General features: G+C 40.1%; 1 protein-coding gene across 8 annotated transcripts in view; it reads right to left on the bottom strand.

Moving 5' to 3' along the window:
- MAGI1 (membrane associated guanylate kinase, WW and PDZ domain containing 1) overlaps window positions 1–26735 on the bottom strand; it is a 618481-nt gene that overhangs the window by 6919 nt on the left and 584827 nt on the right. For 3 of the 8 annotated variants that reach the window (XM_068557284.1, XM_068557285.1, XM_068557288.1), the window contains 8 exons: window positions 22335–22426; window positions 20176–20368; window positions 17008–17301; window positions 13435–13638; window positions 4456–4549; window positions 4260–4320; window positions 3139–3282; window positions 701–839 (listed from right to left, as the gene is read on the bottom strand). In XM_068557284.1, coding sequence (XP_068413385.1) covers window positions 701–839; window positions 3139–3282; window positions 4260–4320; window positions 4456–4549; window positions 13435–13638; window positions 17008–17301; window positions 20176–20368; window positions 22335–22426 — 1221 coding nt within the window. The remainder of the gene's footprint in view (window positions 1–700; window positions 840–3138; window positions 3283–4259; window positions 4321–4455; window positions 4550–13434; window positions 13639–17007; window positions 17302–20175; window positions 20369–22334; window positions 22427–26735) is intronic. The other 5 variants (XM_068557286.1, XM_068557289.1, XM_068557291.1 and 2 more) reach the window with 2 other exon arrangements.

Below are 26735 nucleotides of genomic sequence, written 5' to 3'. Positions count from 1 at the left end.
AAAAGCTGGCTTTCCTCACAGGAAAGGTATAGTAACATGTTTCCCTCACGATGGGCACTGGGAATCGATTTCATCCTTTATCACCTAAAAACATATGGTTAATATACCAACAGTTTTGTTTGTTTTGTAGCAGTGGGCTCAGGTGGTCTGATGTGGGGTAGGGACCAGTGGGGGGGATGCAAAAGTATTGCATACAGAGCATCAAGGAGGTGAGCAAGGCCCCCAAATCATCTCCAAATTTCACGCCTCTTAAATGAAGATATCAAGTAACCAAAAAAGAAAGAGAGAGAGAAAAAAAAAAAGAATTGTGCCTCAACATATCACTCAGGAAACCTGCTTTCCTGCTTCTTAAAAGGAGTAGAGTCATTTTGTGCTAAGAATTGGATCTGAGAAACAGTTTGGCACAGTTCAAACAAACATTCCTTCGCTCTTGGTCGGACTAGACAAAATGTTCTCTCTGATTATCAGAAAGGGGGCTATAAAGAGCTCGTCTTAGGCCATGCCCCAGTCCACGTAAGCAAGCAAAAGGATGAAATGTGTAGAGATTTCAGAACAAGCGAGGCAAATAATCACATGGTGCGAGAGGCTGGTAAGACACTGGTGAATAGGGGAAACAAAAAGACTTTCCTGCTGCAGTTCTGGAGACAAATTCATGGAGTCATGCCAGGGAAGGAAGGAATGTTTTCATAGTTTGACCCACCATATTCTGGTACGGAGCCATCTCCCCGCTTCAGAAACAGACGCACTCTGCGGCCACCATTCTTAATCAGTTCAATAGCCCGAGAATGCTTCATGTTTTTGGTGGTCTCGCCATTGATCTCTAAAATTTCATCACCAACCTGCCAAAGCAAGAGAGAGCCAAGTGAGAAGATCACAAAAGGGTTTCACCAGCTATTGAGGTGCTCTGTAATTTTAAATTCTTTCATTTATTGACTCACTAACTATTTATTGAACATGTTCCAGAAAAATCTTCTATTGTTTAGGATACAGCAGTGAAAAAACCCCCAAATCCCTGTCCTCATGGAGATGATATTCTAGCGGGGGAAAGACAATAAGAAAATTATAAAAATGCATGTACACTAGAGAGTGTTAAGTGCTAAAAAAAATAAAGTAGCAAAGGGAATATTAATTGTGAGAGGAGGCGGATGTGGCAGACAGTTTCTAGGATGGCTCCCAATGATCCCTGCCTCCTTGAATTCATATGCTGTGTAATCTCCTTTCCTTTGGATGTGGGCTGGAATTAGTCACTTACTTCTAACAAACAATATGGCAAATGTGATGGGAGGTCAATTCAAAGATAAGGTTACAAAATGGTTTTGGCTTCTTTTTTTAAAAATATTTCATTTATTAAAAAAAAATTTTTTTTCAGCCACAACTCACGGCATGCAGGATCTCAGTTCCCTGAGCAGGGATTGAACCCACACCCCCTGCAGTGGAAGCACAGAATCTTAACCACTGGACCACCAGGGAAGTCCCTTGGCTTCTGTCTTACTTGCCCTCTTTTGTTCTCTCAATTGTTCATTCTGACGCATGCTGTGAGATGCCCTACAGAGTCTACGATAAGGACGGCTCGGGCCAACAGCCCCAAATGCACTAATCCTACCAACAACCCTGTGAGTGAGCTTTAGAGGCAGATCCTTCCCCAGCTGAGCCTTCAGATGAGACCACACTCCTGGCTGATACACTGATTGCAGCATTTACTATGAGTCAGCTACTATTCCAGGCACTGGAGGCAAAGGAGTAAACAGGACAGGCCAGATCCTTGCTCTCATGGAGCACATATTCTAGAAGGTAGAAGAGGAAAGGACTGGCTTTGGAGTTTAAAGGACTAAATTTGAGTCCTATCACTTGTTAGCTAAGTGATCTTGGCTAAGTCCTTTACTTTTTGGAGTTCACTTCCTCATCTGTATAAGGGGAGGATAACAACCCATGCTTACCATGCTGAGGGGGTCCAATCGAATATTACAATATGTCTTGTGAACGATACAACATTATACAAAATATCATAATAGTGGTATTGCTTTCAATCGAAAACTTTTTTAAGTGAGTAAAGACATGGAAAAGCATATGCCATGTGTTTGAAATATAAACAAAAGGAATATAAACTACCGTATATGCACAAATTATGCATGTGTATGCATAGAGGAAGGATATACAAGAAACTGATATATAGTTTGACCCTGGAAACTGTATTTTCACTATGCACCAGTTTCCTCTAATTTTTAAAAATCACATTCATGGTCTACTTTCTCAATTAAAAAAAAAAACCTCATTAAAAAATTCAGTCTGAAGAAACATAAAATTCAAGTTTCTGTCTTAAGTTACAAGCATTAAATTCCCCACCTTTTGTCACTCTTTTCCCTCTTTCTGCTCAGGGCTAATTTTAATCACTTTTTTGATTTCCTGACCTGACTTTCAATTTCTTTAATTCCTTGCAAATTGTTCCCTATGTATGTCTCCATCTAGGCCCCCTATCTCTAATGAGCAGATGATTTTTTCTTTTCTAATCATCTGATCTGCCCAGGAGAGCAACATATTCATACATGGTAAGAGGTATTAGATATCTAAACAGAACAGATTGGACTTTTGGCACATGTGCATTTAAAATTTGCAGCTTTGATGACTACCTAGTGACCCTGAATAGTCACGCCATGGACTCCTTGGCCCTCTGCTAACGCAGAGTGTTAAATCATTCCCGAGGCCTAGGGGGAGGCGGCAGTGACTAGCTACAGACTGAATGGCGCTCACCACCCAGAACCTACAGAACCACACGGCTTCCTGCTCTTGAAGCATGCTGGGATACCCAGGAATCCCTGGGAAGTGATGTGCCTGCCCCATGAGATTAAGTAAAAGAACTATGGAGATGGGATTCAGACAATATCCATGTTAATAAGTTCATAAGTGACTTTAATCCTTCACTCAACCTCAGAGTTGGAAGAGCTCACCTAACTTTAGCAGCTACAGCTAACTATGCTTGAGGGAGAGATTTATGCTAGGGTGGGAGTCCTGCACTTGGAGTGTCCTGAAAGCTTTAGAAACATGTAATTCTCATGAACGTGCAGGTTCTAACCATAGGATGTCAAGAAGTCACTGCAGATGACTTCTTTATGTCCACTCCAGACGCCTCTCCCTACTTACCCTCATCTTTCCACACCTTTCTGCAGGACCATCCTCTGCTAAGCGCAGAACATAGAGGTCCATGTTATACTCTCGGCCCCCTCGAAGACTAAAGCCAAATCCCTTGGCTCCTCTTTCCAGTTCCACAGTGTAAAAATCTTGCTCCTATTCAAAGAAATTAAGTGCAGTCATTCTGGGAGGACTTAAATCCACACACATCTCTCTCTCTCTCTTCCCCAACGTTCTCCATTATGCTCATTTGACACAAAGGCACAGTTTCTATCCCCTTCTTGGTGGTTCTTGATTGTTTATTAATATCAATTAACCTTAGGAGTTTGGAGATCCGGAATGTGAAAACATTCATGAGTGTGCATACAGATTGCGTGCCAACACGCATATATTAAAGTCTAATCGGTGAGGCTGCGACTTGCGTTTGGGGCAGGAAAATCCTTCATTAAATAATACCATCCGGCACGCTGCTGGGTATTCAGCCTCCCTGCCCAACGTCCAAAAACATCTCATCGTTAGGATACCAACAACTACCTCCACACATCTGGACCGTGGTACCCATGCTAATTAAGGAGAATCAGGAATGGATTAGGGAAGGCTCTGAGAAGGCCAGTGTGTATGTGGGGGGAAACCTATTTAACTCTGTATCACCCCATGTTTCCCAAATTTGCTTCACCTGCTATTACTTGTGCACCCTCCATTACCACCTTGTGCGACAGGTAGGTAGCCTTAAGGGGTCTCACCTGAAATTCACAAGTCTGAGAAACACCTTAACAAAAAGACATTTTTCTTGACATAAGTGCCTTTATGAGTACCATGAGCAGACATGAGCTGTTCTGCTCTTTCTCTGATCACCAATCCTTGAGATAATTATAGCTTTTTATTCGTTTGGGTTTCCCCCCTGCCCCCACCCTGCCTAGAAAACGATGTCTAGGAATATTTTTCAAAGGTAGTAAAATAAAATGTCATTTCCTTGACAAACCAATATGAGTACATGTTTAGTACATACCCCTCACAAAAGGTTATTTATTTTAATTGAGGGTACCTTATAGAAGCTACCTGGTAAAAATAGCTTTAGAAAGTTGGAAGGAAACACACCAAGCCAACAAGGAAAAAAGAGAAATGGCCCTCACCTGTGTTACCTGGGGCGCTTTGAACTCAAACTGAGATTCCGGCTTTGGTTTGGTGGTATTCCTGCCAAAGCGAGAGAAAAAAGTATAAGAGCAACCCACAGGGGGACAGAGAAAGAATCAAGGAAGAGCATCGTCACAACAGGAGTTACTTTTTTTCCCCTTGAAAGTAACAAAAGAAACCAAAGCCATGTCTGACCTGGTCTCCTGGGCCCCTTGCTGCGAAGGGGTGTGTGTGGTGGTGATGGTGGCAATCTTCTCCGCATTGGTCAGCAAAGTGGCATTCGAAGACTCTGCAGGGTAAGACAGAGCATCAGGAAATGAAGGCCCCAGAGAAGACACTGTCACACCAGGAGGCGTGCAGAAGCCTCACCTGTGAATTCTATCTGGCTTCTCCGTCACCACTTCAAACAGTTTTGAACTGAATTTCTCAAGAAGAGTTTAAAGGACCATTCTAAGATCTTCTATGATGTGAGCCACGTACACCCCCATTACCCTCCTCCCAATCAGACATCTCCGCAAATGAAATAAAGAGTTTACCCAAGAAAATGGTACTTTAAAATTGTAGCCAAGGTAGGTGCCTCTCACTCTTCCCCCATCACTTATAAAGGGCAGTCCCATCAAATCATGGCACCATACCAGAATTATTTCCCATAATTCTACAGGCTGATAATGTCTCTGCTAATGTTCCCTGCAATTTATCACCAATCTTTAGTGAGTCTGCTTGATTTTCTCATGTGACTATTAAAATCAAAAGTGCGCTAACATCTTGTTAAACACACACGCACGTAACATCTACTTTCTTCCCCAAAGCTTTTAATGAAGCACAACTAAAAATGTGGAATGCTTGTGAGACCTTGCCTAGATTCACTCATGAAGAGTTAATTTTAAAACCTGCATTAGTTAGAGCTGGAGTTTATAAATCTAAGTTGTACAGATCAGGAAGCCACCCTAATGTAATGAATATGATTATATTCTTATGAAAACTGCCTTTCTTCTCCACTAAACACATTCATAAGCAACTTCATTAATCTCTGGGAGTTTGGAGACCCAGAATTTGAAAACGCTCATGAACATGCCTATAGATTGCAAACCAACATGTATATATGAAAATATAATCATTCACATTGTAATAGTTATATGTTCTATTACTAATTATTTCTCCCTTAAGGTCAAGGCAGACAGTAAGCGACTATGAGCAAGTTACACTCTTAATATTTATTTTTAGGTTGACTGTTTGGAACTTGGCACACGTTTTCTAATCAAGAAAATGCTAAATGCGGTGGTGAAGTTCTTAGATTAGCCTATAAATGCCCATTTAATTCACAGTGTGCTGTGAAGTCTAGAAGTGTCTAGGAGTCCTGTGGTTCACAGTAGGCGCTCCAGTGTTCATGGAATACATGTATCTACCCATCATGTATAACCAAGTTTCTATGGACATCTCACTAATCCCAATTTTTTGGGATTTTACTTTCCTAAAGTAAAATCCCCAAAAATCTTCCATTTTACTTTCCTAAACATACTACTTCCATTTTACTTTCCTAAAAATACTACTCAGATTAGGTCTGACTTCCTGTTATTTTATTTTCATTACACATAGGCGTTAAAAGCAAGGGCTGGAGATCAGACCCAGGTTCAAATCCCTTTGTCCCCCGCTCATTAGCTGTGTGCCTTGTTTTCCTCATCTGATAGAAGGGGATGATGGCAATAATTCCCTTTTCTTGGGTAAAAATATATAAAATGTTTAGCACAGTACCTGACATGTAGTAAGCACTCAATACACACTGACTGTAGCTGTGGCCCTTGCTACTACTTCTACTTTGTATTTATTACTGTGGTAACGTGTATAAGTTACTTAAACTCTCTGCAAAATTAGAAAGTTGAAATACGATTTTAACAGTTTCTATTCCAGCTCTAAAGATTACGATCTGGATAGCGAAGGCGCAAGATTAGTAAGAAAATGTAACTAGATCAGGTGAACTAAAATGTGAATCCAGTTCATGCTTTAGGATGATGTCTCCCACAGAATTTGTTTTACCAAATGTTGCTCCAGATTCTGAGGGAACAGTAATCTGTGGTCAAATAGGGTGAAAAATCGTGGGTGAAACAGAGAGAAATGTTTCTGTGTGTCTGTGTTTTGTTTCTCCTGTGGACCCTTAACTGTGCCAATACGCTTTGTGACCCTCCAAGGTGGGGAGGTGGTACTTCTTAAGCTTGTCAGGCATAATAGTTACAAGGTCAGATTCTAGAGTCAGACTACCTGGCTTTGCAACCCAAACTCTGCAACTTACTGGCTGGGACTTGAAGCAAAGTTACTTAAACTTTCTATGCCTCAGTTTCCTCATCTACACATACAGCGTAACAGAAATATCTAAGAACACTGGTGCAAAGATTACCTGGGAGGAAAGTGTTTGGGCTCGTGCCTGCCACATAAAAACTGCTCAAAAAATGATGAGCATCTTTTTTTTATGGGTGGCATGTATTTATTACTGTTATCACAATATTGAGTATATTATTAGTCCATTTTTATGACTGCAGTTAAGCGGCACAACCAAGGCGATAAATCTAAGTGGTATTTCATAAAGTCTGCCTGCTGTGTCCGTACAAAGGACTAGGAGACCGCACAGCCTGTCAATGTGATTTGCCAGAAGTTTCATAAACATGTGTATTTTAAAAAACTTCATATTGCTCATTGTAATTAATTTTATGGAGACTCTCTGGGAAATCACAAGATTGCTAGGGCCATGGGGAAATCATCATCAGGATACCAAAAAGAACGTTTCCTTGTAATTAAAGTGATTATAATTACTGAATTGTGCAGAGGTTCCCCTTTAGAGTTCTTGGGTGTTTTGCTTTTTTTTTTAAAGCTTAAAATCAGTAAGATTTATTTATTTATTTATTTGTTTGTTTGGCTGTGCCGGGTCTCAGTTCTGGCATGTGGGATCTAGTTCCCTGACCAGGGATTGAACCTGGGCCCCCTGCATTGGGAGCCCAGAGCCTTAGCCATTGGACCACCAGGGAAGTCCCTCTTGGGTGTTTTTGGTAGCCAGAGTTTTCTAGGCAGGGCAGATCCCATTTTCAAACCATTTTAATACTTATGCCATTTTCAAGGTTTGATGAGGTATAATAGATAATCACTCAACATACATATAAATAGAATTCTTTTATTAATTTTCCTTCCATCATTCCTTTGCTACTTTTCACATATTTATATGCAAGTCTGTTTTGGAATGAAGCTTAATTTTAAGCATTTCAAAAATTAACATTTAATATGCAAGCGCCTAGCTGAGCCCACTGAATTTTTCTCCTTTTGCTTGTTTTCCTTAATCTATGAACAACCACCATATCTCGATTGTTTCCAACACGCCAAGCACTGTGTTAGGTGCATTATCACATGTACTATTTCATTTCATCCTCACAACTCAATGAAATAGGTGCAATTAATTACCCCCACTTTATAGATGGAGACACTGAGGCTTAGAATAAGTAGGCAACATGTCCAAGGTCTTCCAGAGAGCAAGTGGAGGCAATGGGAATTAAACCAAGGGCCTGCCTGATAGTTAACTTTTAGTTTCATTCTGTTTACAAGGGAATTATGCACTGGTATCAAGGAAATCGTATCAGATTGGTACATTCCCTTCAAATAAGCAAGTACTTTTTTTTTTTTATTTATTTTTTTATTTTTTTGCAAGTACTTTTATCTTCCTGTATAAGTACCACCAAATTCACTAAGCAGTATCACAGATTAATTAAGATACAAAATACTCTGGTTTTGACTTCTACATTTCCTGGGCCATCTCTGAGCACTAAAATAACTTTTAGTATACCCTAGATTTCCAGGATGCTTTTTAAAATATCTATTAACATAAACATATGTTTTTAAATGACCTTTTACGTCTTCATTTAGAATTAAATCAAGACAGTATGTGCTGAAATTCTCTCCAGCTTTTTAAAATACAGAGATGAAGCCCATTCTCACAAATTTATATCTCTATCCCAAAGCAAAATTTGCCCCATATAATAGAAAAAATATAAAAGAAGGGCTTGATATAAGAGTATACCCTAGAGGCAGTTTTATAAAGGGGGTGTCAAGGTATTTGACTTTTAAAACTCCAAGGCAGATAGATGGACAGATTGGCTGTTTTCATGATAAATTCCAAAAAGTGCCCTACATCCTTTCTTAAACAGTGTTTACACCTAGCTTTAGCTCTCCCAGAGGAATGAAAATGGATATTACTACACTTTCCACAGCAATCGTGTATCAAGACGAGCATATCATATCGTAGCTCTCAAGGCACTGTCACAGTGCCATGTTAAATCAGGGCACTAACTTCTGACAGGAGCGCCGCCTATCTTGGGTTTCAAGGTATCTCCGTGACAAGTGATTACAATTCCAACCTTGCTCCCATGTTAATATCCTTAGCCATCCTTATGCAATCCACATTACAAGGCCAAGCAAATCGACAACGGATACAATCATTCCTTTCATAAATATTTTAAGGCATAAACACATATGTAATAAATATCTGAAGGGAGCATTTGAAAATTTAAATCCCATAAATATATGAAAAGTTTTGGGAGACTTTTAAAATGTATATGGTGGAAACCCTGCTCTTCTTGCCCGAGTATATGCTAGCTATCATATCCACAGAGCTTTCTATTAAGATAATTAAACTCTTCTAGGCCTTTGCCAAGGAAATAGCGCTATCTATGTTGCCAAGCCCTATTACCTATACAAGCAAATACTTTAAATCAGAGAGATGTGAAGTACAAAAATAGATACATGTATATGCATAGCCGAATCACTTTTGCTGTACACCTGAAACTAACACAACACTGTTAATCAGCTATACTCCAATAAAAAATAAAAATTAAAAAAAATAAAAAAAGACTTCAGGAGAAAAAACACTACATTTAAATAATATATTTTTATTTTATTTTTATTCTTTCTTTCTTTCTTTATTTTGGCCACGCCAGGCGGCACGTGGGATCTTAGTTCCCCAACCAGGGACCTAACCCGAGCCCCCTGCAGTGAAGCGTGGAGTCTTAACCACTGGACCACCAGGGAAGTCCCTAAATAATATATTTTTAAGCTCATAAATATTTTCATTGCCTTGAACTTGATTCAAGCTGATGATTTTCCATGTCAGCCTGGCTCAGTCAGGGTCCGCTCTGTCTGATTAGAGTCTCACTCACAGTCTGACTGTGAAGTCAGACTTCACAGGGTGTTTCTTCTATATAACACAAGCGGTAGGAAGTATGTGTGGTGTAACTAGTCAAAAATCAAGTTCAAATTCAGTATGTTCAGCCATTCTGTGGGCCTTCCTGTGTTGCCATGATCAATTTCCTATCCCTTGTCCATCTCTCATAGGAGAAGAGGCTCTGCCCCCACTTCATCTCCTATCCTGGTCCCAGAGGTAGTAAAAGCAGAGACGGTGAGAACTCTGAGCCAGGCCTGTCCTAGAACTGTGAAGGCAGGACTCCGAACAACACAATAGTGCCAAATCAAGGGGGTCATGTTTCAAAGCTTTTGTTGGAGCCAGAAAGGTGAGAAGGAAACAAGAGAGGGACAGTGAGGGAAACTACTTAGAGAGAAGTGAAGCTGGAGAATCAGGTGACTGATGACAAGAAAAAAGAACACGAGCATGGGACTCCCCTGGCGGTCCAGTGGTTAAGACTCCGCACTTCCATTGCAGGGGGCACGGGTTCGATCCCTGGCCGGGGAACTAAGATCCCACATGCCGTGCAGTGTGGCAAAAAAAAAAAAAAGAACAAGCAGCGTGAGCTAGATAAGGCAGTGGATGGGGAGTGGGTTCTAAGCACTGCCCAGCCAGTGGTGCATTTTCCTTTTATTTTTCTTAAATTTGATCATTTTTTAATTTAGAAAACTAAAACAATTTGTAGTAAGAAATCAAAATAATGGTTACAATGCCTTATGGAAAACAGAGGGAAAGTATATCATAAAGTCATTTGGGGACTAATGCCAGGTATAGTTTAATCCTTTAAACCGTATATTAATATTTTGGTTGTGAATTTCATTTGGGGACATTCTCGGTCATTAACTATATGCAAATCTCTCCTTAATTCATGACTCCATTAATGGTAGATAGGTGATCTCTTAGAGGCATCTTTGGATACATATTTTGCAACTATTTATCCCGAGTCGAAATAAGATTCACATGACAGCATAAAGTCAGAGAACACAAATATTAAATGACAGTTTGAAAACGATGACTTCAGTCAGTTCAATCCTTGTCACACCTTTGACTTGAATGTCTGATAAAAATAAACCTCAAGAACTTAAAATTGTTAAAATTGCTCAACCATATTGTGACATTTCAAGACTACCTTGCTTTGTAAGTTTCTCTTTGGCGAACTGTGCAAAGAAAGGATGAGTTAGTCTTCTTCAACTCAGTAAGGGACAAGTAACTGTAGCCCAGAAGCTCATATAAAGTGTTTAGCCTGGTCTCCTCCAAGTTTGGTCTGCTTTTCTCCTGTATGACTCATAAGAGAGCCTCTTTGTGAAGCGCCTTCTTGGGTTTCCGAGAACAGTACCTTGGACAAGATGGATTTCTAAGAGCTCCAAAGCCACTCTAATGAAGAACTTCAGTCTCCTTGTGAGGATCATGGAACAAAATGCCTCTGGGCTACTGGATCCATTAAATATTAGAGTGAGAGACTGAAGGAGATCAGAGGTCCCTAACATGGAGAGAAGGCCTTCCTTTTACCTTACAATCTACCATGTCCAACACACTTTCACGGAGAGGAGGTGGATCCAGCATGATTTTCTCTTCATCAGATTGTAATGGTCACTCTCTCTCTTCTAGGTTTTTGCAAAATCCTTCTGGATTGCTCCAGCATCTCTCCATCTCTCCAGAAATCTAACTCCCCTGCCTTCACTCTAATTTCCAAGACGGCAACTTTTGGCCCCATTTAAAAGATGAGCGTTACAAACCCACCCTCTGGCTGCCAGGCTTGATTCCCTTTACCTGGACTTTGAAAATTACAAAGTAATTGGTGAAGAGTTTTATTACCATGGTGATGAATTCCTGAAATATCATGGAATGAAATCACATCCTCAGCAACACATCATTCCTTAACTACACTGTATCAACTGTAATGTTTACTTACTTTCTTCTAACCAAGATGGCCTATGATATGCCTGTCTGAATTCTACACTGTTGAAGGACTGAAGTTTTAAAAAATGTCTTTTTATTGACAACTGTTATTGGATAATCTATCTTGCTTTCTATTTTTTGGTGTTCAGGTTCTCCAAAAATATTCTCCCTTGCAGAACATTAAATTAAGTCAACAAGTACATGCACAGGAGTATAAGTTGCTTCTGCATATTTACATCTTTCCCGATTGTGAACTCTTTTTCTAAGCCCTTCCCTTAAGGAGCACTTTCTTTCCTTCCTTCTTTTGGAAATTCTCATTCCCACATTAAGACTGACCAACATAGACCCAGCAAGTCAATTCCTGTGTCTCTTTCTTTTGGATTAATTTTTTTTTTTTTTCACCTCTCTGAATTTTACTTTCCCATGTATAAGTTAAAAAGAAAACAGCTTCTTTGGGGGTTATCATGACTTAATTTTTTTGAAATCTCTCCACAGCATGGAGATAAATGTATCTGAATTTATACACTACATTAGGCTCTCTCAACCATTTGTCACCGAATTTTTCTGGCCTCCTTCATCCTTTCCATTAGGAACCTATGTTCTATCATCTTGTGATCAGTTTCCTAAATTGTAATAGGTTTCCAGAGTGGTGAATTGGTAGAATGGACTCTAGACCAGATGGTAAATTACTAACCATGCATTTGAGGCAGGCTGAAATAGACCATCATTCAAGGAGCTATTTTTTCGTCTACATTTGGTATGGGGTATTTTTGGCACAGAGGAACTTCTCTGTTCTTAGAACCAACGATGTTCAAATATTTATTGTTTGGTTTTAGATTTTCTTCTTCTGAAAGGCAGTCTACAGCACTTGAGTTTTAAACTAATATGGCTCACTTTCTAGCAATTAGTATATAAAAATGTTGATCTGGTGAATTACTTTCAGATAAAATCTCTGATTTTCTTATTTTATAGATCAGTGGCAGAGAGTTTTAACACAGTTCCCCCATAAATCACAAGTTTCCTCTTGAGAAACACTCACTGACTTTTAGAATATATTTTATTTTATAACATATGTAGCAAGAATGAAAAAAAAAAAGACACTGAAACATTCTAGGACAACTATCACTTCTTTCCCAAGGGCAAAGTCTGCTTAGAAGGAAGTCAATATACAGGACTTAATTCTCTGAAGGATCTATACTTAGTGACATTAGCGTATCAACTTCATTTTTATTAAATACGAATAATAAAATGAGTATTGACACTTTTTGCTGGATAATCTCTGACAGTGGGGGCTGCCCCACGTACTGTAGGAGGTTTAGAAGCATCCCTGGTCTCTACCCACTAGAGGCCATTAGCGCCCGCTCCAGACAATGCCAAATGTCCCCCCAAGGGACAGAATCATCACTGTTACAAAAGAACCAAAGATTTGAATTGAACCAATCAAACAAATAAACAAGAACAGGCCTAGTTTAATGGAGGCCTGTTAAAATATCAAAAACACAGAGATTTTATTTTTTTTTTATCCACAGGCAAAAATTAGGGACAAACCACATAGGCACAAATCCTAATAACCTCCCATTAAATAAAAAACTTTGATACATTCACTTATTCAGACTGAAAAAAAAAAAAAAAAAAAAAGAGCACTGGCTCTGCATTGTCCTTACATAAGTTTTGTGATGTCACCATACTACGCATTCAGATTTTAGTCATCGTTTTAAAAAAAAATCTTTAATAATTGCCAGGTAGAGTATCAGGCGAGCTTCACCACCTGTACTCAAACTCTTCTGCTGTTTTAAAGACAAGGGCACCAAAGCCAAAATAAATCGGAGAAAGTTAAAGATTTTCTGAAATGTTTATCTCTGTAGCAAGACAGGGTCCCAGGGCTAGAGGATGAAGTCAAGAGGGTGATGTAAGATTTAGTAACAGTGGCTATGTTGGGTATGGGTATGTTCAGTTAGACATGGATAAGGCTGCCTCTAAGTCAAAACTATTCAATGACATGAACACTAATGATAGAGACAGAGCTAGAGAGAGAGACACACACAATAGGTATACTTTACCATCCCCGGGAATGATGCGCAGGGTAACTGTGTTTCCCGCTTCCTTGATGAGGTTGACAATGTCGGAATGGGACTTGTTGGTGATGGAACATCCATTTACCGCCAAGATCCGGTCTCCTACTTTCAGCTTGCCACATCGGTCAGCAGGGCTCCCCTCAATAATCCGACCTATTTTGTGAGGCATGGCCACACATGCATTGCCTGCTTTGATAGTCAGTTTTAATTTTTTTTTTTTAAGTTACATGGGAATAGAGTGAAGGGAGGAGAAAAAGGGTTGAGAAGGGAAAGAGAAGGTTAAGTGTTAATTAATTAAAGCATTAAGCAAATGTTATTAAAGGAGAACTCTGTGCCGGGGGTCAAAACATTGGCAAAGTTCCGGGCGTTTGTTTAAGAAGTTACAGCCCTGAAAAATGATAGTTCGTTGCTGCAGTCCTTTCCCGATTCAAAACAAGGGGGGACCCCAAGCTTCCCTCCTTTGATCAGTGGCAAAATTTGGGATCTTTAGCAACTTCCAAAGATTCTCAAGAGCCCCAAAAATAACTTGCCGTGGGCTTATTTGGGGACTGCAAACGTGAAACCCAGAGCTGGGAGGGAGGCTATTGCACGTTCTGTGTTCATGTCACATCATTTTCTCCAGGTGTTGCTTACGCTTCTGCCAATGTTTTGTTCTTTCTCCATTTAGAAAAAATAATCACTGGGCGTCTGGTGAGGCCTAAGAGTCTGCTAGCGCCAAAAATCCAATCTGAAAATGCCTAATAGACAAACACTTAGACTTCCTGCCTTCTATCCAGAATGATGAAAGGTTTAGCAAAAGGGCATAATCACGAGATGAGCCAAGAAAGCACCCAACCTTGACACGTATTTTTCCTTTTATGACCTTTGCTCAATCAGCCTCTCTCATGTGCTTTCAGAGAAGGGCCCAAATGGCTCATTAGCTCTGAAATCCTCCTTGTTCCTCATAAAAATCCCCTCAAAGGAATAAGAAAATCTAGTACATACTCAGGCTGAGAACAGTGAACCAAAGCTAGGTTCAAATCATTCCTCAACCCTTTTCCTTTAATCATTTCCTTTGTCCTGATCAGTTACTACACAGCTACGATAGGAAAAACCAGGAAAAGTGCATTTGAAGAAGAAGGTTTACTGTGTGCTCTGAGGCGTTTCATGTCACAACCAAGAGCGTTGGTAACTTTTAAAGAGAGGTGGAAAATTGGCTTTGACGCCTGACACAGGGCTTCCAGATAATCGCATACTGAGTTTCAAACTTTCTTAGGCATATTCACTGATTTTGAGAGTTTGTCTTTCTGGGGACTGTAAAGATAGTTGTATACTTGAGCCACTGTGGGAAAAGGTGACAAAACTAACATGGACGATGTTGAAACTAACTGAGAGAGCTCTTCCATCCTAATTTAGAGCTTAAGGATAAAATGTGTGGGAAAATGAGCTACAATTCCTTTCAATTTCAGCATATTTGCCTGAGTCTGTATCACGGGATGTAAGGTCAAGGTCAAAGAATTTTTCAAAAGGTAGTTAAACAGTCTTCTGGAACAAGCAACAAGCAGGTGTGGTGGAAAGCCTCTATACTCAAATTCAAGGTCTCGATTAAATTTAGCCCATCTCCAAGGACAAGTCCCACGGGAAAGGTATCATACAGCAGGTGGGAGGAAAGCTCTGCATAGCTCAGAAGTCTCATGCAAGGTATTAGGGAAAGTTTAATTTGTTCATTGTAAGAGCCAGAGGAAAGCAATCAAAGGCCAAACTGTGGGTGAAGTCATTCAATATTCATTAAATAACACAGACATATCTGCCATTTCATTCTAGAAAGGGAAACTGAGAACTCTGAAATCCTGAGACCATCACAGGGTACATGGGGACAAACTGTAGATCTAAAGAAAATAACTTGAGATTTCTTTTCCCCCCTGCCTTTCTTTTTATTTTTAAATTAAGCAGAAAAGGTCTCCAAAACTAATTGAAAAACAAACCAAAAAACAACCTTGCCTTGAGGTCAAGTCACCCACCACCCGTGACATGCTGTGATAATGTTATTAATGGAGCTCACAGAAGCACTGTTAGTAACGGGTGTTTGTTTCGGCAGCCACACATGCATGGACCCGGCTTAACTCACTGTCTCCTAATGAACGCACCTGCTAAATGGCTTTAGCAGGAAGCAATGTACCAAGACTAAATGGAGGCAAAGGGAGTTGTACCGGAGCAGAAAGCTAACGGGAGTGAGCACCTAGCTGATGTTAGCCAACAAACGACCTGGGCCACGGGTCCTCAGACTCCTTGTGGGTAAGTCATTTGGAAACAGAGGTGAAGTACATTTCAAAGCCTGCACAGCCCTTCCCTGTCTCCCATCATATTTCAGATTAATTAACAAATGTGCTTGGGGAAAATAACAAATGATGTTTTATTTAGTGAAGAAGGTGATCATTTTTGGAGTACATACTTATAATCCATCCTAATAGGAAACAGATTCATAGATTCCTAGTTCCTGGAATCACCTGGCTTCCTATTTGTCTCAGCTATTGCACCCAGCAGAGAGTTAACCTTCTGAGAGGGTGACAACCGTGTTTCTCCATACTCTGCTGAAACCCCCAACATCTGGATGAGACAGGACGATCATCCCTGCTAGAGTTCAAGGGCAGTGAAGACAAACGGCTCCGAACTCAGATTTTAATTAGATTCTTAACCAGGCAACAGTAAACATATTATTTTAAATTAAAATTTTAAAATTTCAGACAGGGATAGAGTAGAGAAAGGACAAGATGAAGGGGCATTTCATATATATTTTTACTCCTTACACCTGTTTTTCTCCCCAGGCATTTATTTCTACAGCCATACGCTTCTTTTAAAAACTCCTACACCGGGACTTCCCTGGGGGCGCAGTGGTTAAGAATCCGCCTGCCAATGCAGGGGACACGGGTTCGAGCCCTGGTCCGGGAAGATCCCACATGCCGCAGAGCAACTAAGCCCGTGCGCCACAACTACTGAAGCCAGCTCTCCACAACTACTGAAGCCCGTGCACCTAGAGCCCGTGCTCCGCAACAAGAGAAGCCACGGCAGTGAGAAGCCCGTGCATCGCAAAGAAGAGTAGCCCCCGCTCACTGCAACTAGAGAAAGTTGCGCGCAGCAACGAAGACCCAACGCAGCCAAAAATAAATAAATAAATAAATTTATTAAAAAACAAAAACAAACAAAAAAAACCACTCAGACCTTCTGAGGCAACTGCTGTGATTGATACCCTGCTCAGGACCTTGCAAACAGCTTTCTCTGGCAAGAATTTCTCACACTCTATCCTGTCAAGGGGCTGCTTTGCAAATTTCACCTATCCGTGAAATTGTCTGCCTGTGAACACGCAATCAGGATGGAAGCTGAAGGGTTAAAAACAAAAAAATCCCAGCCTTCAGGAGGGGAAAAGCCACCCAATTAACTCCATCCTCAATTAAGGCTTTCATTATCTGAAGCGGAAAGCATGAAAAGCATTTCTGTTAATGAGATTTTGGCTGTCTTTTACTTGCCATAGAACAGTCCCAGGCATCCCAGGAAACACTGGGGAGAAGTGACCGCACTCACCGAATGTCGTCCCTGCCTCAGGCCTGCTCACCGACGACACGATGACGAAGCCGAAGCCCTCGTTCTCCCCGCGCCGGATCTCCACGTCGTAGGGCTGGACCACGGTGCTCACTACGCCGCTGCCGCCACCGCCGCCGCTGCCGATGCCGCTGGTGCTGCCGCTGCCGGAGCTCACCGTGTTCAGGGAGTTCTGGCTGCCCTGCGGGGTGCGCTTCTCCTCGGTCAGTGAGGCCGGCTGGTTGCTACTGTGATGGGAGGAGGCTGGCGAGGGCACCTCGTTCTCTGTTTTGGAGGCTGTGCAAGAGATGGCACCTCTCAGTTACCCGCCTTTGCGAGAAACGTGCTCTGCCTGCCACCCCTTCCTCCTTCCCCCAAGACTCCGCAATGAAATCAAGAGAGTGACAGCTATGACAGCAGCTGGCCTCACAGAACTGAGATACAGGAATTGAAAACAGCTCATAGGAAAACACCAAAGGGGACACCCCAATTCTGTATCATTCACAGCATACTGTATCTCAACATCTGCATACAGAGTCAAATTTGCAGCAAGATCGGCCCACTCTGAAATATTTCCCAGTTCACAAATCAAAAAACAACCCCTGGACATTATGATGAGTGAAATGAGTCAGACAAAGAAAGACAAATACTGTATAAGATCACTTATCTGTGGAATCTAAAAAATACAACCAACTAGTGTATATAGCAAGAAAGAAGCAGTCTCACAGATATAGAGAACAAACTAGAGATTACCAGTGGGGAGAAGATGGGGGGTGGAGCAATATAGGGGTAGGGGATTAAGAGGTACAAATTATCAGGTATAAAATAAGCTACAAGGATATATTGCATGACACTGGAATATAGCCAATATTTTATAATAACTATAAATGGAGTACAACCTTTAAAAATTGTGAATCACTGCATTGTTCACCTATAACTTACATAATATTGTACAGCAACTAGACTTCAATGAAACAAACAAACAAAAACGACCCATTGAAGGAAGCATAGGTGTGGCCCACAGCAAGGATGACTACCATTTTTGCCTCAGAGACACGCCCTTCGCTGCACTCAAATTGTCATTACCCTCAAGTCACATTCTGCTCAGATTTGCAAACAGTTTTGCTTTGCTTTTTCCATCACCGGAGACATGGTAAGTTGACAGTACCATTAAGATTTCCCTACTGTGGGATTCCTGACAACACCTGTCAGAGGTATACTTAGCTTCTCTTCCTCGCTTCCAGATGTCAATGATCTACTCTGATCACACAACTGGATATATTAGCCTCCCTCAGCATTCGTTTTATCAAGTTTCAGTTTTATTGCTTTCTCAAGTGACAGGGTAAAGCACTCCTAAATAGCCACAGTAGTAGGTGGGACCGACTTAGTTTTCATGCCGAAAGCAAAATATGTGTTCAGGTTTTCGACAGGACTACTAAATTTATTCCCCAAAGCACCTCCTTTCACAGATTTCATTTTTATTGTTATAAAATATACAGAACCTAAAACTTATTATTTTAACCATTTTAGGTGTATAGTTCAGTGGCATTAAGCACAGAAACACTGTTGTGCAACCATCCCCACCATCCATCTCCAGAACTCTTTCATTTTCCAGAACTGAAATTCTGTACCCATTAAACACTAACTAATCACTCTCCCCACCCCAGCCCCCGGTACGGCCACCATTCTACATTCTGTCTCTATGACTTGACTACTCTAGGTACCTCATGGAAGTGGAAGCATATAATATTTGTCCTTTTGTGACTGGCTTATTTCACTTAGTCTTATGTGTTTTCAAAGATTTAACATGCCTTTAACCCAGAGCTTAAAAACCCCAATATTTAAGATCTAAAAAATAAATCTGAAACAAACAAAAATCACATTGCTCTACTATTTTTATTTGGACCAGTGAAGTCAGAAAGTTTTCATCTCATCTCAAAAGCCATTTCTGATTGCTGCTACTGGTTGCATGGGATACTACGTTAAGATCCCGAGGCCATAAATGAGCTCTAGGGACATAAGTGATTAACACTCTTTTCGTGGCTGCAACAGGTAGGGCTCTCACACTGGAATCTGATATCTTAATTCTTTTGTAATTAATTATACACCATTTAAATGAGCTCTATGAGTTTGTTTTTTTTTTTTTTTTTGGCCGTGCCATGAGGCATGTGGGATCTTAGTTCCCCGACCAGGGATCGAACCCACGTCGCCTGCAATGGAAGCGAGGAGTCTCAACCACTGGACTGCCAGGGAAGTCCCTATGAGTTATTTTTTTTGTTTGTTTTTAAAACAAGATGCCAGTTGATTTTATCTGATAAACAGGTGTTTCACTAGTATTACAGCTATGGAGAATTCCTAATATTTCATGTCATCCTTCTTCAGTAATTCAACTGATACCGCATGGAATCTGCCTCTTCTGCATTCTGGGTTCTGTCTTGAATACCTGGAGGCAGGGGCTGCAGACAAAGATGGTGAATGAATGGGAAGGGTAGACACTTACCCAATACTGCCTCAAAATGGCAGATTCTGATACCGAAGTGAACCACGATGCCCAAGGATGGCGAGAAGGGAAGGCTAAACTCAGCAGACAGTTGGAGGAAGGAGGGAATTTCTGAGGGTTTTACAGGTAAGGTTATCTTTGAGTTGGGCCTGGAAGGATGTATATGAATTTGAGTTGCAGGAGGAAGGACTCAACCATGACCTAGAACTGGCCAACTCTACAACTTGCTTATAGAGAAAAATGTAAAAATTAAAATAGTTTAATACATATGACTGTCAACAGCAGAGCAGCTTTTTTATGAGCTTATTTGGCAGCGCAAACCTAATTTTTGCTCTCTTAATTTGAAGCTACAATTCTCCTAACCTCTTTTGTTGAGAATTCTCATCAAGTGAAGAGAATGACTAAGTTCTGTTTAGCAAGGGGATGGAGGGAGGTAACATATCTACTCAACTAGGCTTCTTCTAAAAGCCTTTGCTGAACGTGTACGGATGGCACATTAAAGTGCTTCTGAGTGACAGTAGTTTTGCAGGGTTCCATCTGGAAATTCTGAGCTTAATCACATTTACAAACATTTGCTAAAATACATGCTTGAGGAGGCAGACACAGGAAAGGGGCCTCTTCTGTGCATGAAGTGACAAGGCACTGTCTAAAGGGATGAATGAAAAACATACCCGCAAACACCACTTTACGCCGTACTGTGAGATTGACGTGGCCTTGCTTGGCGGCTTGTTGCATAAGCTGGACCACAAGCTGGTGTGATTTACCAATGACTGGTGTCCCATCCACACAGATTAATTCATCCCCAGACCTCAGGCGGCCGTCTGTATCAGCAGCACCCAGTGGTACGACGTGACCGATATAAATCTGTTGAGTAATTGGATGATGGATGAAACACTGACCTTTTGGTTTACTATTACAGGCACACCTCGGGGATATTGCAGGTTCGGTTTCAGACCACCGCAATAAAGCTAATGTCACCACAAAACAAGTGACATGAATTTTTTGGTTTCCCAGTGCACATAAAAGTTATGTTTACACTATACTGTAGTCTTAAGTATGCAATAGCATTATGTCTAAAAAAAAGTACATACCTTAATTTAAAAAATACTTTATTGTTAAAAAATGCTAACCATCATCTGACAATGTAGGGCTGCCATCAAACTTCAATTTGTAAAAAAATGTAACATCTGTAAAGCGCAATAAAACGAGGTTTGCCTGTAAAACGACAGCCTTCACAATCTCTGAGAACAATTCAATTCATTCATTCATGTCTGCATCCATGCCACAAACTCTTATTGAGTGCCCACTGGGTACCAGGTGCTGTGCTAGGTGGGTACAATAATTCTTAAATGGAAAAACTAACTTCTTCTTGTTTAGTACCTTGACATTTATCTGTGGTTTGCTGACTCATTGTTTTTTCCCCTTTGCAAAAATAAATCATTTTACTCCCTTCACTGGCAAAACTTTTTCCCCTTTTCTATCCACCTAAGAGGCAGGCCTCTGTTCAGAAAACTCTACTAATTATAATAGTAATACTACTTTGCTTTAAAGGTCAGCATGTGCCTAGCAAAAGGGAATGCACGATAAATGCTGTTAAATGAAGGGATGAATCAAGCAAAGTCTGGCTGGGCATCCCTATTTTCACAGTCTATCGCACCTGCATGCAGAGCAGGTCTTTATATTTAGTGTCTTGCTGTTGTTATATTAACCATTCACTAAACTTTAGCTAAAATATTTGTGCCTTTCTTGCCTTCTCTCTAGATAATGAGGCTACAACGATCTTTACATGGCATTTATCACTTACAAAGAACTTTGACAAAAGAGTGCTTAAGAACATGGACTCTGGAAACACACCCTTTCCAGTCCCTCCCTTTACTAACTCTGTGATGCCAGGCAGGTTCATTAACCTTTCTGTGTCTTTATTTCATGATTTGAAAAATGGGGATAGATTCATAGATTTGATGGATACATGAGAAGAATGGATGTTAGAAGCCTTCAGCATAGCACCTGGCACGTAGTAAGCACTCAAGAAATAACAGCTATTTTTACTGTGATGAGGAAATGAACAATACTTATCTTTAGTTCTCTTTTCCCCTTTCAAAAGAATCCTGTGAAGTTCTCCTCAATTTATTCTAAAGATGAGGCCTGGAGAGGTTAAATGTCTCCTGATCCTTGTTCAGGGTTCTTTCTCTAATTTTGTAAAGAGCGTGGTCCTACTTTCTCTAATCTTTCATAATGCCTTGTCAAGTGCTCTCTGTCCTGGCTACGCAATATACAAAGCCAACTACCTGCTGGCAGATTTAACAGAATTGGCCAGAAGGATCAGGCCACTGTATTCTCAGTTGATGCCTATTCCTATTTTGCTTTTCGGTTCCCTTTTCTCTGATGGGGAGCTCCAGACGCTGGAACTGCCGCTTTCCACAAACACGAACACACGCTTTTTAGAAAAGATCTAGTCCCTTCTTCCTCAAGACAGAAAGAGCTCACAAAATCCAAAGAATAACCCCCAGTGCTTAAGATGAAACAGTCAGGGAATATATATATATATAATTTTATATATATATATTATATATATATAATATATATATTATATATATATATATATATATAACTGAATCACTTTGCTGTACAGCAGAAATTAATACATTGTAAATCAACTATACTCCAATAAAATTTTTTAAAAAAGACGAAACAGGGGTGCACCTGGCGGGACTCAAATCTTGGTGATTCGTCACTGCTGCCAATTTGCTTTGAAGTCTTAGAAAACTGCACGGGGCGGTGCAGGCTAGGGTGGGATGGGGGGCAAGGGGCAGGGAGACAAAAGACTCACAGGTTCCCCTGGTTCATTGCCACCCAGAATCCTAAATCCAAATCCAGTCTCTTTTCTCCAGAGGAAGATGTCCTGTTCTTGATAATCTGGAACTGCAGAGAGGGATGAGGAAGAGAGAGATTATTTCTCTGATAAAATGAATCAGAGCCCTAAGGCGAACACAGTTAACAGGACCGATACTGATGGTGTTTGAGCAGATGACAGCGTTCCAACACACACAAGCAAACAAAATAATCTGGACGGATGTAATAACAGAGGACACTGGGCCAAAGTAAGTGGTAGGAATCGTCAATGAGCCTTCAGATTTTTTTCAAAGGACTAATCACTGTTTGATAATTCCTAATCAAGCCATTATCCCTGATGAAGGCTGTAGTCAGCACTCACCACTCTCCTGGGTATTGTTGCAAGGGGAATTAAATAAATTAAAATCATCAGGCTCTGCACCACAAAGTGGGTGCCCATGTCTGAGGAAGGAGCTCACGCTGTCAGAGTGACCTCTGAAGTAGAGGTTGGCTCCGAGGATATAGAAGACCTGATGTTACCAACTAGAAGATGAAAGAAAACAGCTTGAGGTAAAAAGTGTTCTCAATTAAAATAAAGAAAATCACTTCTTTTTCCCTTAAAATAATCAGGACTAGCAATGCCAATAATATGATCTGTTAGATCATTTTTGCCAAAAGAGTTACTCTCAAACATCCTAATACTTCCAAATTTACAAAATTTACTATGATTTCACTACTATTATGAAAAAGTAGTCAGCCTTCTATATCCTTAAGATCACTGGTGAGAACAAAATTGTCCTATATCAATGAACCATATTTCATCACTAAAATAAGTGCTTTATTCCAGTATTTGCCTATAATATTTCACCACTATAAGTATTCATTTATTATCTAACAGCTTGATATTTTACTTTTAAAATTCAGTAATAGTCCAGGGCTTTCAAATGAAAATCTCATTTTTTTTTTTTAAAGAAAAGTATTTTCCTTAAGAACGTGCTTACTGTACGTGAGATGGTCCTATATACCACTCTGTTACTTAACTAAAGTAATAAAAAAAAGGGTTACTTCTATTTAATTCTTACTTAATATTTTAGTGTTTAAGTAGTATGTTTTACAGTCTGTAAAATGACAAATCTTTTATTTAAAGAAAAAAATATATAATTTAGTGGCCATGAATCCTAAAGGAGATTTTCAAATACTGTTCTGCAGAATTTCTGGTTTCTTTAATTCCTTGGCTTTGGGGCTGAAGGAGTGTGTATGTACTGAGAATTTAATTCCCATCTTCTCTGATTCTGTACAATGGAATAGGGAAGAAGAAGGTGGTTGTTTAGACTTCAAGCTGGCGATAGATGTCCCTTTTTTGGGACTCACCCATGAGCTTAAAATGTATGCCGAGAGAGAAGAAACTAAATGAACAGGTAAGTACCAGTCAGAGGAGTCTGAATCGAATATTCGTGCTTGAGCTATCTTAATGCCATGCTTTCAAGGGAGCTTCTTATCCAGTGATTTTTAATTATAATTGCTAAGGCTAAGCTGTAAGATGCCATGGTACATGGAGTTAGGCTACATCACAGGACACAATTCGAGAATGGTATTTTCTTCAGCATGCTAAGGTAACAACATTTTCTTTCTGTTTGAGTAGCTGGCTAAAGGGTATTTGCTGTAATAGCCTCATTGAAACAACAAATTAAATCAGGTTGAGTCTCCGTCTTCGGTTCACTCAAGCAGGAGGATTATTACCAAAACAGACCACGGGTGCTTTCCAGCCAGCACTAGGTTCTTGGTTGGCAGAGTCTGCTTGAAATCTGCTGAGCCCTTCTGTGAACAAGGGAAAGACCTCTGCAGAGACCTCCAGCTCAGACCAATTTTTTCTGCAGCATCGTTTAACATAGGAACACCTGCCCACCCTACAGTGTCACCAAATGTAGCAAGTTTCTGCCTTTTATTGTTCATTTAGGAGTAAGCCACCATGGGATGGGCAATTATGGCCAACAGACTTAGGCTTATCATACAGTTTAGTCCATTGGAAAAAAATTTGTTCCTCTGAGAATTAATACACGGATGGCAAATTTATTTAAAAAGCTTCCTACTGAAAACGAAGATGCCCAATGACAGACACCAAGGATGTAGACGATGCCAATGATGAGCCTTTCGGGAAAACACACACAAACACAGATGTGTTACAAAGAACGTCTTTTGGTCCTTGAACTTGGGCATCTTGACAATTATATTCTTCTACGAACCAAATGCTATGGTCCAAATATATAACTTTGGTGATCAATCAGTACTGAAACATATCAGAGAATTATGGAATGATTTTTCTCTTCTTTGTCCTCTGCTGTCCCTTGTTCCCAAAGGCACTAAAGTCTCTAAACTATTCCCCCAAAACATTTTTTGTTCTCTTCTTTATTTCAGGCAGATTTTATTAGAATTAAGTTTTCAGGAGGCAGCAGGGTAGAACCATCTTTCTGATATTACTATCGCCACCCCCCCCCCTTTTTTTGAGACTAAATGAAGAAGAACTAAGAAAATCTCATCCAGCTCTCTTCACTTCTAAGCCCTGGTACAGGGGACAATCAGAGCAGCTCATTTCCTTTGGTAATTCCACCAATGACCCAATAAAGCAGTCAAAAGACTTCCTTTGATAATTAGAAAAAATGGAATCACCATGTTTGCAGAGAACCCTCCTGGCGTCTCTATTACTACAGACACACAACACATTTGCAGACTTGGTTAAAATGTGCCCATCACTTTTAATTTCATCTTGTCTTTGCTCTAGCCTTGCTCAATAAAAACGCCCCCAAACACTTCTGTTCATGGCATCCCTCTTTCTTCCCTCCTTTTTCTGAGTTTCTTTCTAGCCCCCTAGACCAATGGGAACATCAAACAGGATGAGTAATAATGGAGAAATGAAAGTTTTCAGCAGATCCTTACTCTGACATTCTCCAAAATTCGTGGAATTGATTTCTTTGTCTCTTTCACCCTTGCTCAATCCCGATGCAGGCGAAGGTGACATAGCTGGAATAGTAATGTCACAGTTTTGCAAAGCTGAATGTTATGTGCTTTCTCTTAGTTCATTTTAATTTAGTTTTGATTGATAAGGAACGTGCAGTTAAGCTTTCACAGTAAAGGTCAAGGCTGCTGTGGATTTTAAAAGACTATGGTTCGATTCTTTTTTTTTCCCATGGTACTTTTCTTGTCAAAAAGCTAGAATTTACAACTGTACCGCTGAGAATTTCACAGAACTACCTTTACCATCTTAGACTCTTCCGATTTCATGATACCCTGAAGTACCCATTCTCTTATGACCTTGTTTGAATCATGTCATGAACTTGAGATTTGTCTAACCCCTTATTTCCTTTTGAAAAAATTTAAGCATACTTTTGTCACTGCCACATTACTGTGTTTATTTAAAATAGTATCAAGTTCCTGGTGGGATTAATTCTTGGGCTAAAACCTGTTCAGATGAATTCTAGGGCAGTTCAACCAAAATAGTCTTTTGTTTAGTGACACAAATCATCAGATCTGGCCAAGAGCTGAACAAATACACAAATAAGAACTGTCATAATAGCTCTTAAAATCTAGACGTTCACCCAAGCTCCTGAAACTATGATAAAGGAGCTGTACACCAATTCCAGATCATTAAGCATGTCTCTCTCGAGGGACAGGTGGGCGCTGGTTAAAATGACAGCTTTGTCATTTTTCTTTCCCAACTCTTTTGTGAACGGGCAAAGTTTGAACTGCAAGCTTTAGATTTTGTTTCACAGTAAACACTAGTGGGTACTAGCTGCTCTTCCTGAACACTTATAAATAAGATTGCATCGATGCCATTTTTAAAAGATGTGCACAACTGGCATGTTATCTAGAGAAAATACAAACAGGCAACATGGCTTTTAAAGGACTTCCATGCATGCTTTTTCTTTTTCTTTTTTTTTTAAAAATAAATCTCGGGTTTTCTTGAATTTTATTATTTTTTTAATAGAGCAGGTTCTTATTAGTTATCTATTTTATACATATTAGTGTATATATGTCAATCCCAATCTCCCAGTTCATCCCACCACCACCACCCATGCATGTTCTTAACTGAACACTTAAGCTCTTCAGAGGGATTTATTAACACATCTGTAATTCAGATTGATTCATTTGCACACTGCTGTTTTGACAGATGGCCATATCAAGAATGCTATATTTTGCACGGTATTCAGACCATGTGAAGGAACTGGATCAGAGACTTTGTTAAGAATCTTCACATTGTCCTTTACAATAAAATGAAATACGAGGAAAATATATTTTCCCAGAAAAAGGGGGATAAATTAAGGGTACAATTAAGATGCTACTGCTGACTTTAATCTTCTTGTTTTTTTTCCTGGAGTACTTTGCGCATTTTAATATGCCTTGG

The sequence above is a fragment of the Eschrichtius robustus genome, chromosome 12, assembly GCF_028021215.1.
Source record: "Eschrichtius robustus isolate mEscRob2 chromosome 12, mEscRob2.pri, whole genome shotgun sequence".
Lineage (NCBI taxonomy): Eukaryota > Metazoa > Chordata > Mammalia > Artiodactyla > Eschrichtiidae > Eschrichtius > Eschrichtius robustus.
This window is presented reverse-complemented; position numbering and strand designations above follow the sequence as displayed.